Genomic DNA, 16,630 nt, shown 5'->3' with positions numbered 1-16,630 from the left:
GAGGTAGAAAGAGCTGCAATAAACTTCTCCAAGTTGCTTTCTTGCAGGTGTCAGCCGTGGCTCAGTTGTTCGTGCTCTTGCCTCTTTGTGGGTTCAAGCCCCACTCCAGAGACTTGAGCACACAATCCAGTGCAGTGCTGAGGGAGGTGCCGTCTTCTCTCACATGTGGACGGCACTATTTTGAAGAGCAGGGGAGTTCTTCCTACGTCCTGGCTGACATTTAACCCTCAATCAACACCTAAATCAGGTGATCTATTCACTTACTTCACTGCGGTTTATCGAAGCTTGCTGTGCACTTCCCACATTACAACAGTGACTACACTTTAAAAGTACCTCATTGGCTGCAAAATGCTTTGGGACATTAAGGTCATGAAAGGCACTAAGTACAGTAAATGCCAGTGTTTCTTTCGTTACACCAAAATCCACTTAAAAGCAATGCGCAAACACTGCCCAGTAACCTACTGGCACTCCCAACCTGCTGAATCACTTACCGATAGCACCCCAAATGCATCAACTATGGCTTTCAGAGCAATTTGCATGTTAATCTATTGCAGGCATCCCACTATTCCCAAAGATGGGAATTTAGAATACTTCTCTGTTTAAAATGGAATACATATACAGATCAACAAGGGTTTGCCATGGTTGCAACCTATGGGGCCAATTTTCCACATTGCCGATTTTTGGCGCCGTTGTAGACGTACGTACGATTTTTTAGTGGCCGACTGCGCCAAAAAAAAAAATTGCAAGTTTCGCTGGAATAAACTTTCATTTTGGAGCGACGCAGATTGTCCTTAAGCTCTGTGGGTGGAGCTTAAGGTCTGCGCCAAAAAACGGAGGCTGCCAGGGATGCACCGAAGGGCTGAGGCTGGAAAGTGGAACATACAAGATGCAGCAAGACATAAGCAATTGTAGGGCCCTATTGCTGCTCCTATCCCGGGCCAAATGGCCCCCACCCCCAGTGCCTGTGCCGCTCCTATCCCGGGCCGAATGGTCTCCCCTCCCCCCCCCCCCCCCAGTGCCGCTGCTATCCCGGGCTGAAAGGCCCTCCCCCCCCCCCCCCCCGGCGCTGGTCCTATCCCGGGCCGAGAGGCCCCTGCCCCGTCCCCAGTGCCTCTCGCTCCTATCCCGGGCCGAGAGGCCCTCCCCCCACCCCCAGCCATCCCAGGCTGTGGAACTCTACCTTCTGCACTGATTTTCTTAAGTCAGATAAGGTTTTTCAGAACGGTGCACTGTGCCGTTTTTATAAAAGTCCTAGCTGGCCAAACTCGCTTCAATGGCCAGAAATGGCACAACCGGCAGCCGGCACCCCCAGTGACATAAAAAAAAAACGGGAACTAACAAAAATTGGCCTCAAGTAGTTTACGATGTGCAGAAACTTTGGTGAAACTTGCAGATTTTAGTTTGCTCCAAAAAAAACAGCAGACGCTAAAAAAAACAGCGCAGAATGGTGGGGAAAATTGAGCCCATATAGGGGAATCGAACCGAGCCCGATCGAGTTTTTATTTTAAACCTTAAAAACAAACCAAAACTTTGTCGACTGTAATCAATTGCTACAAAGAGTGGAGCAATAGCCGAGGACTGGTCATTCAATATTCCTTCCTTGGGGAGGTGGGAAGAAGTCCCAAGCATTCTCTCTAGGACTACCACTGATGCCCGAGATCCAGCACTGTGTGAAAACTCAGCAATGGACTCCCGGTGCTCATTCTAAACAGTGAACAGAAGAAAAAAAATGGGGCTGAAATTTGTTTTTGAAATGCCTTCATTAAGTACGTAGAGAGCCTGATTTATTTAACTCTGGTGCTGAAAGTGAAAACAAAAATAAATTCAATTAGTATATTAGGTGAAAACACACAGAGAATACTCAGAGAAACTGGATAATTTACTCCACAAGTGAAGGAGACGAATGTCGTGAGTGAGTTGGAATGGTTTTAAACACACTTAATAGTTGTCCTTTAATACAGTCCCTTCACACAATGTGCAATCACGTTAAGATTTCATCAGGTATTCAGCACACGTCACGTGTCGCATTACCAGTCCAGAGTGTCACGTGGGACAGCTCTCATTTAGAGAACTATCAAATGGGGCCAAACAATGTGTGTCAGCAGCGATAAGGTGTCAAAATAGATCCTTTGGGCTGGATATTGTGCTCCGGATTTCGCCCCGGAGCGGTGTGAAAGGCGGTGAACTATCCAGCGCCCCGCTGGTCGGGTTTTGTGGCGGCATCGAGCAGCACCGCTGGGAAGAGCTGCGGCGGGTGTGTAACGCTTCTGGTTGTGACACCGGCAGGAGTGTGGGCCTTTCCCCAATCCATCCGCCCGGAAGTGCGCCCGCAGTGACCCCTGGGAAATCAGTGCGGTCCAGCATAGTCGGCGGTGCAGAGGAAGGTAAAGAACTCCGAAGGCAAGTGCGAGTGTTTGTTCTTGAAATTTTTTTAGCGATTTGCACTGTGGTGCTGTGAGCAATGTTTTGGGAATGTTGTTGTGGTTTTTTTTTTTCGGTTTTTTTTTTAAGGTCCCCCTCCCCGCCCGGCCTCTCTGAGCGCACACGAGCCGGCTCTTTAGCTCGGGAGTTTCCCATCCTTGCACCACGAGGGGTGCACAACGTCTCCCTTCGCGCTGCGCCACCTGACGCAGGGCCCAGCTGCCCAAACTTCCAGACTAAAGCGCAAACGATTCCCGGCCAGTAATTTTCCCGCCCCGCCTCCGTTTTCACCCCGAAAACAGAGAAGCCTAAAATCCAGCTCAGATAGAGTAAAAGTTAGTGCAGCATGTTACAGGCTGAAGGAAAATGAACCAGGATATTTACTGTGCTGCAACCTTGACACCAAAATCAGGAGGCATTGCAAATAGCATCACATTTCCACTCAATAGACCTTCTCTCAATGACTAACGGTAAAAATACTAACTCTTTCAACCCTTTTTTAAATGACATACAAGAAGAGTGCAGATTTCTGGTTTTGATTTACGAATAAAATTATAGAATTTTATTACACAAGTTTTCCAAATGAATCTACCTTGAACTTATTCCCAACGCTAATGAAGCTCAGTTTTCCCGCCTTCTGCTTTGTGTCCTTAGTGTTGTTGGTGCCTTCAAAAAGTTTCCGGACAAAAGGGTCCTTCGATTCCGACACCAGTGATTCCAAGGACATGTGTAAGGCATCATTATTCTTTTCCACAAACTTAGTCTGTCAGGGGAAAAAAAATCACTTTCTAGATTAAGGATGAAATTACTTCAATGATAACATAAGATATGAGAGATCATCACCATCATCATCATAGGCAGTCCTTCGGAATTGAGGAAGACTTGCTACCACTCTTAACATGAGTCCTTAGGTGGCTGAACAGTCCAATACGAGAACCACAGTCTCTGTCACAGATGGGACAGAGAGTCGTTGAGGGAAAGGGTGGGTGGGACTAATTTGTCTCACGCCTTTTCCGCTGTCTGCGCTTGATTTCTGCATGCTCTCGGCGATGAGACTTGAGGTGCTCAGCGCCCTCCTGATGCACTTTCTCCACTTAGGGCGGTCTTTGGCCAGGGACTCCCAGGTGTCAGTGGAGGTTAACAGACACTGGAGACGTTATAGATATAAAGGTATTTAAGAAGTAGAAAGGGATTTAAGAAATAGAAAGGGATTTAAGTTTGTAGTGGGAGTTGTGTATAGGTCCCCTGGTAGCAGCTGTGAAGTGCTAGATTGTATAAATGCAGAGATTAGACAAGTGTGTAGTAAAGGCAGAGTGTTTTAATGGGGGATTTTAACTTTCATATAAATTGGGATAAGCAGACTAGCACCTGTCATAAATATACCGAATTTCTTGAGTGTTCAGGATAATTCTCTGGAATATGTCCTAGAGGCAACAAGGGAGCAGGCCATATTAGATTTAATAATGAGTAATGAGCCAGATTTAGTTAACAGCCTAATGGTGCATGAACATTTATCTCAGCGATCATAACATGATGAGAGTTCGATGCTGCGTCTGAAAGGGAGAAATGTGACAGCTACTAAGATTCTAAATTTGGGTAATCCTAACCTCAACGGGATGAGACAGAGATTGTCCACAGTAAACTGGGCAAATCTGTTAGTGGGTAAAATGACAGAAAATCAGTGGGAGGTGTTCAAAAAATAATTTAATGTGATATAGAACCGGCCAAAAAAAACAGCCATGGACAACGAAAGAGGTCAGGGAAATTATAAAACTGACAGAAAAAGCATACAAAAGTGCAAAAAATAGCGCAGATTCTGGAAAAATACAAAGAACAGCAGGGGGTGACAAAACAAATTAGAGCTACAAAAAGGGAGTATGAAAAAAAACTTGCAAGGGATATCAAAATCAACACAATTTTCTTTTATCAATACATTCGGACAAAAGGTAGGTGATCAGGAGCAACGTTGGCCCCTTGAAAACTGACATCGGTGATATTGTCCATGACAATGGGGAAATGGTGGACATGTTGAATAATGACTTTGTGTCAGTATTTACAGCAGATAAGAGGATAGCATGCCCGAAATGCCAAAGAAACTAATATTGAATCGGGGACAGGGACTCAACAAAATGAACGTAAGCAAAAGAACAGTAATGAAGAAAATAATAGCATTAAAGAGTGACAAATCCCCACGACCTGATGGTTTCTATCCCAGGGTTTTAAAGGACGTAGGTGATACATTGCAGATGCCTTAACTATGATCTTCCAAAGTTCTCTAGATTCAGGAACCATTCCTTTGAATTGAAAAAATGCACATGTCACTCTGCTATTTAAGAATGGCAAGAGAAGGAAACCAGGGAATTATAGACCAGTTAGCCTAACATCAGTTGTCGGGGATTTACTAGCGTCTATAACTAGGAACAGAGTGACTGGACAGCGTGACATTTTTCAGCTGATCAGAGAGAGCCAGCATGGATTTGTAAAAGGGAGGTCATGCCTGACAAATCTGATAGAATTTTTTGAAGAGGTGACTAAAGTAGTGGACAGGGGAATAGAAACACAGAAAATAGGTGCAGGAGTAGGCCATTCAGCCCTTCGAGCCTGCACCACCATTCAATATCATGGCTGATCATTCACCTCAGTACCCCTTTCCTGCTTTCTCTCCATATCCCTTGATCCCTTAGCCGTAAGGGCCATATCTAACTCCCTCTTGAATATATCCAATCAACTGGCATCAACAACTCTCTGCGGCAGGGAAGTCCACAGATTAACAATTCTGAGTGAAGTAGTTTTTCCTCATCTCAGTCCGAAATGGCTTACCCCTTATCCTTAGGCTATGTCCGCTGGTTCTGGACTTCCCTAACATCGGGAACATTCTTCCTGCATCTAACCTGTCCAGTCCCGTCAGAATTTTATATGTTTCTATGAGATCCCCTCTCATCCTTCTAAACTCCAGTGAATACAGGCCCAATCAATCCAGTCTCTCCTCATATGTCAGTCCTGCCACCCGGGAATCAGTCTGGTGAACCTTTGCTGCACTCCCTCAACAGCAAGAGCGTCCTTCCTCAGGTTAGGAGACCAAAACTGAACACAATATTCCTCACCAAGGCCCTGTACAACTGCAGTAAGACCTCCCTGCTCCTATACTCAAATCTCCTAGCTATGAAGGCCAACATACCATTTGCCTTCTTCACCGCCTGCTGTACCTGTATGCCAACTTTCAATGACTGATGTACCATGACACCCAGGTCTCGTTGCACCTTCCCTTTTCCTAATCTGCTGCCATTCAGATAATATGCTGCCTTTGTGTTTTTGCCCCCAAAGTGGATAACCTCACATTTATCCACATTATACTGCATCTGCCATGCGTTTGCCCACTCACCTAACCTGTCCAAGTCATCCTGCAGCCTCTTAGCATCCTCCTCACAGCTCACACCACCACCCAGCTCAGTGTCATCTGCAAACTTGGAGATATTACTCAATTCCTTCATCTAAATCATCAATGTATATTGTAAATAGCTGGGGTCCCAGCATTGAGCCCTGCGGCACCCCACTAGTCACTGCCTGCCATTCTGAAAAGGACCCGTTTATCCCGACTCTCTGCTTCCTGTCTGCTAACCAGTTCTTTATCCACGTCAGTACATTACCCCCAATACCACGTGCTTTAATTTTCCACACAAATCTCTTGTGGGACCTTGTCAAAAGCCTTTTGAAAGTCCAAATACACCACATCCACTGGTTCTCCCTCGTCCACTCTACCAGTTACATCCTCAAAAATTTCTAGAAGATTTGTCAAGCATGATTTACCTTTCATAAATCCACGCTGACTTGAACCGATCCTGTCACTGCTTTCCAAATGCGCTGCTATTACATCTTTAATAATTGATTCCAACATTTTCCCCACTACTGATGTCAGGCTAACCGGTCTACAATTACCAGTTTTCTCTCTCCCTCCTTTCTTTAAAAAGTGGTGTTACATTAGCTACCCTTCAGTCCATGGGAACTGATCCAGAGTCGACAGACTGTTGGAAAATGATCACCAATGCATCCACTATTTTTGGGCCACTTCCTTAAGTACTCTGGGATGCAGATCATCAGGCCCCAGGGATTTATTGGCCTTCAATCCCATCAATTTCTCTAACACAATTTCCCGCCTAATAAGGATTTTCTTCCGTTCCTCCTTCTCACTAGACCCTTGGATGTCTATGGATGTTATTTATATGGACTGCCAGAAGGCATTCGATAAAGTCCTTCATAAGAGACAGTTAGCTAAAATTGAATCTCAAGGAATTAAAGGCAAATTATTGACCTAGTTAAGAAACTGGCTGAGTGGCAGGAGACAGAGGGTAGGGATCATGGGTAGGTACTCTAATTGGCAGGATGTGCCGAGTGGTGTCCCACAGGGATTGGTGTTGGGGCCTCTACTATTCATCGTATTTATTAGCAACATAGATGATGGCACAGAAAGCCACATATCTAAGTTTGCCGAAGGTACAAAAAGAGCTGGCATTGTAGATGAAAGCATAACATTACAAAAAGAGATATTGATAGATTAAGTGAATGGGCTAAACTGTGGCAAATGGATCTCAATGTCGGCAAATGTCAGGTCATCCATCTTGGTCCTAAAAATAGAGCAGGGTACTTTCTAGATGTTGAAAAGCTAAAAACAGTGGAGGTGCAAAGAGACTTAGGGGTCCAAGTACATAGATTAAAATGTGACGAACAGGTACAGAAAATAATCAAAAAGACTATTGGAATGGTGGGCTTTACATCTAGAGACTAGAATACAAGGGGGTAGAAGTTACGCTGCAAAGCCCTGGTTCGACAACACCTGGAGTGCTGAGAGTAGTTCTGGGTACCACACCTTAGGAAGGATATACTGGCCTTGGAGGGAGTGCAGTGCAGGTTTACCAGAATGATACCCGCACTCCAAGAGTTAAATTATGAGAAGAGATTACACAAACTAGGGTTGTATTCCCTGGAAATAAGAAAGTTAATGGGGTGATTTGATCAAAGTTTTGAAGATAAAGGGAACTGATGTTTCCCTGTAATTAATTTTGGCATCGCACGGCCCCTTTAAGGAGCTGCATAGGCCAATAAAAATACTGCAAGTATGCGGTTTTTGCATAGAAAAGCCAGCAAGCTTAAAGAGAACATTGCTGATAGTTTCTCTCTATCTACCCTATTTCCACTGGTTAGGGAGTCGAGAAGTAAGGAATATAGCTAGAGCCAGACCTTTCAGGAGCGAAATTAGGAAACACTTCTACAAAGGATGGTAGCAGTTTGGAACTCTCTTCCCTAAACGGCAATTGATGCAAGATCAATTGTTAATTTTAAATCGGAGATTGATAGATTTTTGTTAATTAAAGATGTTGAGGGATATGGGCCAAATGCGGGTATATGGAGTTAGGTCGCAGATCAGCCATGATCTCATTGATTGACAGAACAGGCTCGAGGGGCTCCAAGGCCTCCTCCTGTTCCTATGTTCCAGGTACTTGAATTTGAAGCCCACAGCCATAAGGACAATAAGTAGGGAATCAAATTTACAGCCAATAAACTAGAAAATGTAATTTCTTTAAATATCTAAAAGATAAATGTTGTGTTTCTCACTTTCAAATGCTTCATGAAGACATTAAAATTCCTAATAATTGAGAAAAAGATCATTGCATTGCAGTAGAAAGAGGATACCAAATAGTAAGGAGAATTTGTTGAAATATTGTAGAACAGTAGTAACTGAAAGCCCAGGATCTTTTTAGTGCGTCAGCTGTGGCTCAGTGGGCAGCATTTTCGCTTGAGTCAGAAGGTTATGGGTTCAAGTTCCACTCCAGAGACTTGAGCACATAATCCAGGCTGACACTCCAGTGCAGTGCTGAGGGAGCTGGACGTAAAAGATCCCATGGCATTATTTCAAAGAAGAGCAAGGGAGTTATCCCCGATGTCCAATATTTATCTCTCAACCAACAACTAAAAAAGATTATCTGGTCATTATCGCATTGCTTTTGTGAGAGCTTGCTGTGCGCAAATTGGCTGCTGTGTTTCCTATATACATGGTGGCCCGCCTGTGTGAGAACACCACCGCAGGTCGGGGCTATAAATAGAGCTGGAGCGCTAAGCCCTGTAACATCGTGGCGGAGGTGCAGCGAATGAAGGTACGGGGTCCAGAGGAGCTGAGGGCCCAGGGGCAGCACGGACCAGCCCACACTACGATATGTGCGCGCATTAGGTCCGTGCAGCAGAGCAGGTCTCCAGTCGTCCTGGTTAACCCTCGCCACTGGATAAAGGCCGAGCTCTGTCGAGCCCGTGTGGTGGCTGATGTGCAATGGTCACCACACGTTAAAAAAATCCACATACAGGCATCTTCCACCCCCTCAATTGGAGTTCAGGACTGGAACACTGAGTCCTTCATTGAAACATCTGTGAATTCTCGTGGAAGCAAGTCATCCTTGTTCGAGGGACCGCCTATGATAATTACAACAGTGATTACACTCCAAAAGTACTTCATTGGCTTTGGGACGTCCTGAGGTCGTGAAAGATGTCTAAAGGATTGTATAAAATCTATTTAATGCTATTTAAAGCTTACGGTTTCGTAGCAGACTGCTCCAGCAAAGTGTCTGATGATAAACCCTTCGTCATCACGGATGTTCCTGTGGACCGTCAGTTTGGACTTCCTGGGAATCTGAACAATGAAGAGATGTGTGTTCTGGTTTACAAGCATTACAACAGCAGTATTTCAATACTTCCCATTCCTGAAATGGTTTTAAATGCTAGCACTGGAACAAACATCAGGGGACCCCATTCATCACTGTAATTTTTCACAGTGCTCCTTCCTCCTCTGCAAAACACTATAAACCTGTTATTTTTTATCCATGCCAGATCATCAATTTATACCAATAAAAAAATGTCAAATTACTTCCCAAAATGAAGGTCAGTGTAAAAATCTTAACTACAGTTGCAACATCTAAATAATGATCTTGGCTCAGAAGATCAAGATATAGAATCAGTTTAGGTGGAGATAAGAAATAGCAAGGGAAAGAAGTCACTGGTGGGAGTAGTTCAGAGGCTGAACTCCAAATCATAGTCAACATCTTTACTGAGGCGTACGAAAGTATGGGCTGATGAGTTATCCTTTATTATCAGGGATACCCCCACTCCTTTTCCATTCTGCCCTCCTTTTCAAAACATCAAATACCCTGGAATATTTAATTCCCAACCTTGGTCACCTTGCAACCACATTTCTGTAATGGCTATTATTCCCTGCTTTCACCTTATTCGCTGACGCACTATTACCGTTAAACTCTCTGTCCCTTCCTGTTACACTCTGCTTAATTTTACCCAAATCGCCACACTGCTCTCCACTGCTTTGACTTTTCGCTTTAGATTTCTAAATTTTCCCTCACCTGACCCCTCTCCCCACCCCTTCTTAGTTTAAAGCCCTATCTATTCGATTTACCTGGACACTTAAGTGGAACCCATCCCAATGGAATAGCTCCCTCTTGCCCCAGTACTGGTGCCAGCACCCCATGAATGGAAACACCTTCCTCCCACACCACTCTTTGAGCCACGCATTTAACACTGGTCCCTGTCTAAATTTGCATATGGTTCAGATAACAATCGGGTAACAAACTCAGCCGATACCTGTGTGGAACACGACGGATATCTGCGTAGAACTCGAATGATATCTGTGTGGAACAGGACGGATGGCTGCGTAGCATTCAAACGATATCTGCGTGGAACACGATAGATATCTGTGCAGAGCTCACACAAGCGATATCGGTGTAGAACGTGACTGATATACGTGTGGAGCTCACACAAGCGATATCGGTGTAGAACGTGACTGATATACATGTGGAGCTCACACAAACGATATCTGTGTGAAACACAATTGATATCTGTGTAGAATTCAAAAGAAATTGGCGCTGAACATGACAGAAATCTATGTCGAACACGATTGATATCAGTGTGGAGCTCACACAACCGATATCGGTGTCCAACATAGCAGATATCTGCATGGAACTCCAAATTCTTTTCCCCCCGGTTCAGCTAGCAACAGAAAACAGGCTTTAATTAAAATTTTTATGCAAGTTGGTACATCATCATCATAGGCAGTCCCTCAGAATCGAGGAAGACTTGCTTCCAATCTAAAAAGGAGTCCTTAGGTGGCTGAACAGTCCAATATGAGAACCACAGTCCCTGTCACAGGTGGGACAGATAGTCGTTGAGGGAAAGGGTGGGTGGGACAGGTTTGCCGCACGCTCTTCCGCTGCCTGCGCTTGATTTCTGCATGCTCTCGGGCGACGAGACTCGAGGTACTCAGCAATCTCCCGGATGCACTTCCTCCACTTAGAGCAGTCTTTGGCCAGGGACTCCCAGGTGTCAGTGGGGATGTTGCACTTTATCAGGGAGACTTTGAGGGTGTCCTTGTAACGTTTCCTCGGCCACCTGGGGCTCGTTTGCCACGAAGGAGTTGATACAGTACGCGGCTGAATCAGGTAACCAGTCAGGGCCAACACGCAATAGTTGGATATATTTATTGAGAATATGCTTGCCCTAACTGGTTACTGTAATAATTATATTGCATTCAATTTAACCAGCTTTATTTTTTTCACGCATGATTTCCTCCCACTGCCACTCCTGTCCTGAACACCTGGGGACGAGCAGCCCTGTGTTACCTGGGTCAAATGGCTAATCTGTTGTGTGAGCTGGTGCAGTGAGGAGCTACTCACTGCATAGGGGCCGTTGAAGCCGAGCCCACTCCTGCCCTCACCCAACACCCACACTCGCTCTTTGGAGCAGGCGTGACTGGACAGTGATCAGGAGCAGGGACCCCAGATGATTTTTTTTTTTACCCCCTTGCATAATTCCGAATCCCGCCCCCCCCCACCCCAGACCCGTTAACTCAGCAGGGATCAAGAAACAAATCCGTGCTGGGTGTGTGTAGTCTGAGCAGGCACAGTACCACACCATGTGATGCACAGCCAATGGGGGAGGGCCTATGTTGCAAATGCCCCCAGTCCTACCGCTGAACGGACAGGACAGGACAGGACAGCCACTCACTGTGAGTCGGAAGTGATCCTTGTGCTTCTGGTGTATCACAGCCGTGAAGTGTTGGTCACTGGTTTGAGGTAAGCGGTTTTCTTCATCCAGAATATCCAGGATTCCCACTAATTTAGCTTCAATTAAATCTGTTCATTGGCAGAAATAAAATTTCACACACGTTAAACACTAGTTTACAGTCACATTCACGGCATTGACAGCAGTGCTTTGGGGATTTTGCCTCTCTGACATTGCAAGACTCAGCCTTCTGTGTGCTTGGCAACAATTACTCACGTTCTCTCGCTCCCTCCCTCATAGAAGAACATAAGGCCCCTCGAGCCTGCTCCGCCATTTAATAAGATCATGGCTGATCCGATCATGGACTCGGGTCCACTTCCCTGCCCGCTCCCCATAACCCCATATTCCCTTATCAGTTAAGAAACTGTCTACTTCTGTCTTAAATGTATTCAATGTCCCGGCTTCCACAGCTCTGAGGCAGCGAATTCCACAGAGTTACAACCCTCAGAGAAGAAATTTCTCCTCATCTCTGTTTTAAATGGGCGGCTCCTTATTCTAAGATCATGCCCCCTGTTATGTATGTAAACATTATAACTGTGTAAGACTTGCCGCCAGTGGGCGCACCTGTTGGAGACCCAAGGGTCACCTGCACACTGCGTATAAAAGGATATCTGCCATGCTGCTTCGGTACTCTGGAGTTTGATTAAAGAGACTAAGGTCACATCAGTTTGAGTTTACAGCATACAGTCTTGTGGAGCTATTCTGAACATAACAACCCCTAGTTCTAGTCTCCCCCATCAGTGGAAACATCCTCTCTGCATCTACCCTGTCAAGCCTCCTCATAATCTTATATGTTTCGATTAGATCACCTCTCAATCTTCTGAATTCCAATGAGTAGAGGCCCAATATCTTTGGTCAACCCTGACCCCATTTCTTTCCCGCTTCTACTTTGTTCCCCACTGCTCTGCTTTTCGGGTTACAACCTCAAGTAGCGGAACCGGTAATCATAGCCCGCACACGTGACAGGCAGTGCACTGCCAACAATTATGGCCGTAACATTACCAACCAATCATCTCCATGCAACACAGGGCAGTGCACAGCCCCCTCTTCAACTTATCAACGAATTATAAAAGTGAGACCCAAGGGGGTTAAACTTGGATGGAAACGACAAACGGCCAGCGCTCCAGGTAAGAGGTTAGGCCTGGGAGCGCGTGGATCGGGGGAGCAATCAGGGACCTCGGAGATTGGAGTCGGGAAGTAATCCTGCCAGGGAGCAATCAGGGGCCTTGGAGACAGGAGTACGGGAGTAATTGGGGGCTTCAGAGACAGGATGGCAGGGGTTGGAGGCGCCTGGAGATAGTGGTCCTGAGGGAGAGCGATCAAGGGGCCAGGAGGTCGAAGGTCAGGGATCTCAGGACCTGGAGGGGTGGCGATCGGATGGAGACGGCAAAAAATTGATGTAATGGTCAGGGTTGATCAGGGAAAACCAATGTTAGAGCGGGAATAGGGTCACCCGCTCTAGTTGGAGGGGGCGGGGGGAGGGTGTTCTGGAGGTTTAATCACATGACATCCGACCACATGACTTCTACAAATGTTACTGCATTTACCGTATACAAGTTGAGTCTCGTGTACTCGAGTATCTTCGTTCAGCGTTTGGCGCCAGCAGTTGTCATGTGACAAGGCCAGAGAACCAGGAGGTCCCTGGTGAGCAGGCGAAGGAAACCAAGGGCGGGGAACTGGGGAAATCGATGACCACCCTGCGCCGCGTCACCCCCTCATCCCCCCACCATTTCAGAGCCTCTCCGCCCCCCCCACCCACCCCCAACACTGAGATTCATGATTCCTTACCCTCCAGCCCCCTCCCAACTGCACCCCACGTGAGCCTGGCTCTCTGCGGTGGTGGTCACGTAACGTCACGCGGGATTGTATGAATACTGGAGAAACTTCATACATTTTGAAAAACACCACCAACTGTGCCACCTATCATGGTGATAAAAAAACGATGTCCAAAAAAAATAGACTGTCCTACAGACATACAGGGGCCGAAATTCATGGTCCGGATAAGGCCTGTTACTGCCAGAAAGCGGCGGCCATGTGAGTGGCCACCGACTTCCGGTCCAATGGCCGCCACAACCCAAATTTACCTCGGAGATTTTTCTGGTGGTCCCCACAACTGCCCCGCTGCTGCCGACAGCCCCAAGCGCATTATCAAAGTACGCACCACCGCTCTCCCGCACCTCCATCACACTCCGCGCGAGGTTTCGTTTTGTCTGTGAACCACAGCAGTGCGGCGGCTCTTCAAGGGAACAGCGCGCTGCCGCAGTCGGCATCTTTTTTTTTTGCCGGCCGACTTCCCGATCGGCCGGACAATTGTGGCCCCGGGTTCGGCCGGACCACCAACAGGCAGCCTGGCACCCTCTTGGGTGCCAGGCTGCTGACCCGGCCGAAACCCTCCCTGGTAGCCCAGTGGCCGATCCTAATTATTCGCTGCATCCCTCCCCTTTAAGACGTCACCACTGCTGAGTGACAGCGGCGGAGTATCCGTCCCGCCTCCACTTCCGCCCCTCACCAGCACTTAGCGCTGCACTTCCGCCCGCCCTTACGCCCCCCCCCCGTTATGACCGACTTCCAGTCCTCTCCGAAGAAAATGGCAAAGAGAAGAAAATCGATCGAGAGCCCGCCTCATCGGAATGTGCGGCAGCTTTCTGGCGGGCATAAATTTCGGCCCCACAATGTCTATTATCAAACAGAATGATTTGGGGACATCAAACCTCATGAAGACACCTTGCTGTGCACAAACTGGCTGCCAGGTTTCTTACATCACAACAGTGCCGACACTTCAAAAAGTACTTCACTGGCTGCAAAGCGCTATTGAGACGCCATGAGATCATGAAAGACACTATACAAATACAAGTCTTTCCCTTCTCAATGAAAATCAGCTTCTTATTTTCTTACGCGATCTCTTTTTAATAACAATATCGTCGCCATCACATCCAAATTATACATCAGAAAAAAGTCACATCAAAATGAACCTCTTCATGTTGGTTCCTTTGGTACATACCTATGCAGTCTTGATTGTCAACATACTGCACTTCATTCACACCAAGCCCTTCTTTCTGATACAGCTCCTGTTCCTAAAGGTGCAGAGGTCAGGTCAGTGTTACTATATTATTTATTTTAGAATATCATTTGGAGCTTTCAAAACACTCTTGATCAACCTGAATAAAGGTTCTTTAGCGTTACGAACACTACAATTTATCAATGATAGAGAATGTACCATTTTTTGTGGGTATTTTTTCGATTTGTTTTAACTCGAATTTCTCAGGTAGCATTCTAGTTTCACTGCTAACTTCACCAAGCAGTAACACACTTACTTTGTGGGGGGGGGGTGGGCGCGGGGGGTGGGAGGAGGCAGCGGGCTGCGTGCCTGGCTGGGGAGAGGGAACGGACTGTGCATGTGGGGGGGGGGGGGGGGGGAGAGGAAAGAGACAACATGTCTGGAAGGTTGGGGGGTGGAGGGGGGGAAAGAGACAGGCTGTGCGCGCCTGGGATGTGGAATGGGGTGTGCACATGGAGGGTGGGGGGTGCAGGTAAGCATGCGGGGGGGGAAAGAGAGATGTGTGTGTGCACATGGTAGGTGCATGGGATGGTATACACAAACACACACGCACACAGTTATCTTCATACTGCACCGACGAAATTGTTTCATTCAAACTTCCTGCACCAGACATCCTCACTGTCTGAATTGGATTGTTGGTTTAGCATCAATTGGTGATAGTTATACACAGATAAGCACTGGGCACCTATAGCCACTGAGTTGGGACAGGCCTGATGCATTTCAGGTAGAACCTTGACAACAAAGTTGAAGAGATGCCCATCATTGCAACACAGGTGCTCGAGGTGAAAGGACTCGTCGTTAATTCATAGCATTATCCAGTTCCAAAAATAAGCAATTTCTTATAAATCGCAAGAACCTTTCCTGGTATGTTTGAAAACCAATACTGTGTTCTTGTGAAAAGGTAGGTCAAGTACTCAGATCAGGGTCGTGATGACTGGGGCTTTTTGTGAGCTGGAATAAATCTGGATTAAGTTCTTTAGAGAGTAATTTTCATTCCGCCATCGGTGTTAATTACCAAAAGATTAAAATACCGCATTGATCAAAAAAGCGACAGTAACAGTTAATGCTCATCCGCACAAAGGAGGCTCAGTGCTGAACACAAACTTAGGGTGTCAGCTGTGGTTCAGTGGGTAGCACACTCGCCTCGGAGTCAGAAGGTTGTGGGTTCAATTCTTTATTAAGATGGAGAGCGACAAAGTTAATTCAGAAACTAGGGTCCTGAACTTAAGGAAAGGTAATTTTGACAGTATGAGACGTGAATTGGCTAGAATAGACTGGCAAATGATACTTAAAGGGTTGACGGTGGATAGGCAATGGCAAACATTTAAAGATCATATGGACGAACTTCAACAATTGTACATCGCTATCTGGAGTAAAAATAAAACGGGGAAGGTGGCTCAACCGTGGCTAACAAGGGAAATTAAGGATAGTGTTAAATCCAAGGAAGAGGCATACAAATTAGCGAGAAAAAGCAACAAACCGGAGGACTGGGAGAAATTTAGAATTCAGCAGAGGAGGACAAAGGGTTTAATTAAGAAGGGGAAAATAGAGTACGAGAGGAAGCTTGCCGGAAACATAAAAACTGACTGCAAAATCTTCTATAGATATGTGAAGACAAAAAGGTTAGTGAAGACAAACGTAGGTCCCTTGCAGTCGGATTCTGGTGAATTTATAATGGGAAACAAAGAAATGGCAGACCAATTGAACAAGTACTTTGGTTCTGTCTTCACAAAGGAAGACACAAATAACCTTCCCGATGTACTAGGGGTCCGAAGGTCTGGTGAGAAGGAGGAACTGAAGGATATCCTTAATAGGCGGGAAATTGTGTTAGGGAAATTGATGGAATTGAAGGCCGATAAATCCCCAGGGCCTGATAGCCTACATCCCAGAGTACTTAAGGAAGTGGCCCTAGAAATAGTGGATGCATTGGTGATAATTTTCCAGCAGTCTATCGACTCTGGATCAGTTCCTATGGACGGGAGGGTAGCTAATGTAACACCACTTTTTAAAAAAGGAGGGAAAGAAAACGGGTAATTATAG

At 46.1% G+C, this 16,630-nt stretch overlaps 1 protein-coding gene across 5 annotated transcripts in view; it reads right to left on the bottom strand.

The window, feature by feature from the left end:
• The window catches only part of myo6a (myosin VIa), a 265,925-nt gene that overhangs the window by 53,017 nt on the left and 196,278 nt on the right, over positions 1–16,630 (bottom strand). For all 5 annotated transcript variants that reach the window (XM_070889988.1, XM_070889986.1, XM_070889990.1 and 2 more), the window contains exons 15-18: positions 14,534–14,606; positions 11,476–11,603; positions 9,002–9,097; positions 3,014–3,184 (exon numbers count right to left, since the gene is read on the bottom strand). In XM_070889988.1, the coding sequence (XP_070746089.1) occupies positions 3,014–3,184; positions 9,002–9,097; positions 11,476–11,603; positions 14,534–14,606 (468 nt within the window). The remainder of the gene's footprint in view (positions 1–3,013; positions 3,185–9,001; positions 9,098–11,475; positions 11,604–14,533; positions 14,607–16,630) is intronic.

This window comes from Pristiophorus japonicus, chromosome 9, assembly GCF_044704955.1.
Source record: "Pristiophorus japonicus isolate sPriJap1 chromosome 9, sPriJap1.hap1, whole genome shotgun sequence".
Lineage (NCBI taxonomy): Eukaryota > Metazoa > Chordata > Chondrichthyes > Pristiophoridae > Pristiophorus > Pristiophorus japonicus.
The sequence above is the reverse complement of the archived record's forward strand: the minus strand, read 5'-3'. Positions and strand labels throughout refer to the sequence as shown.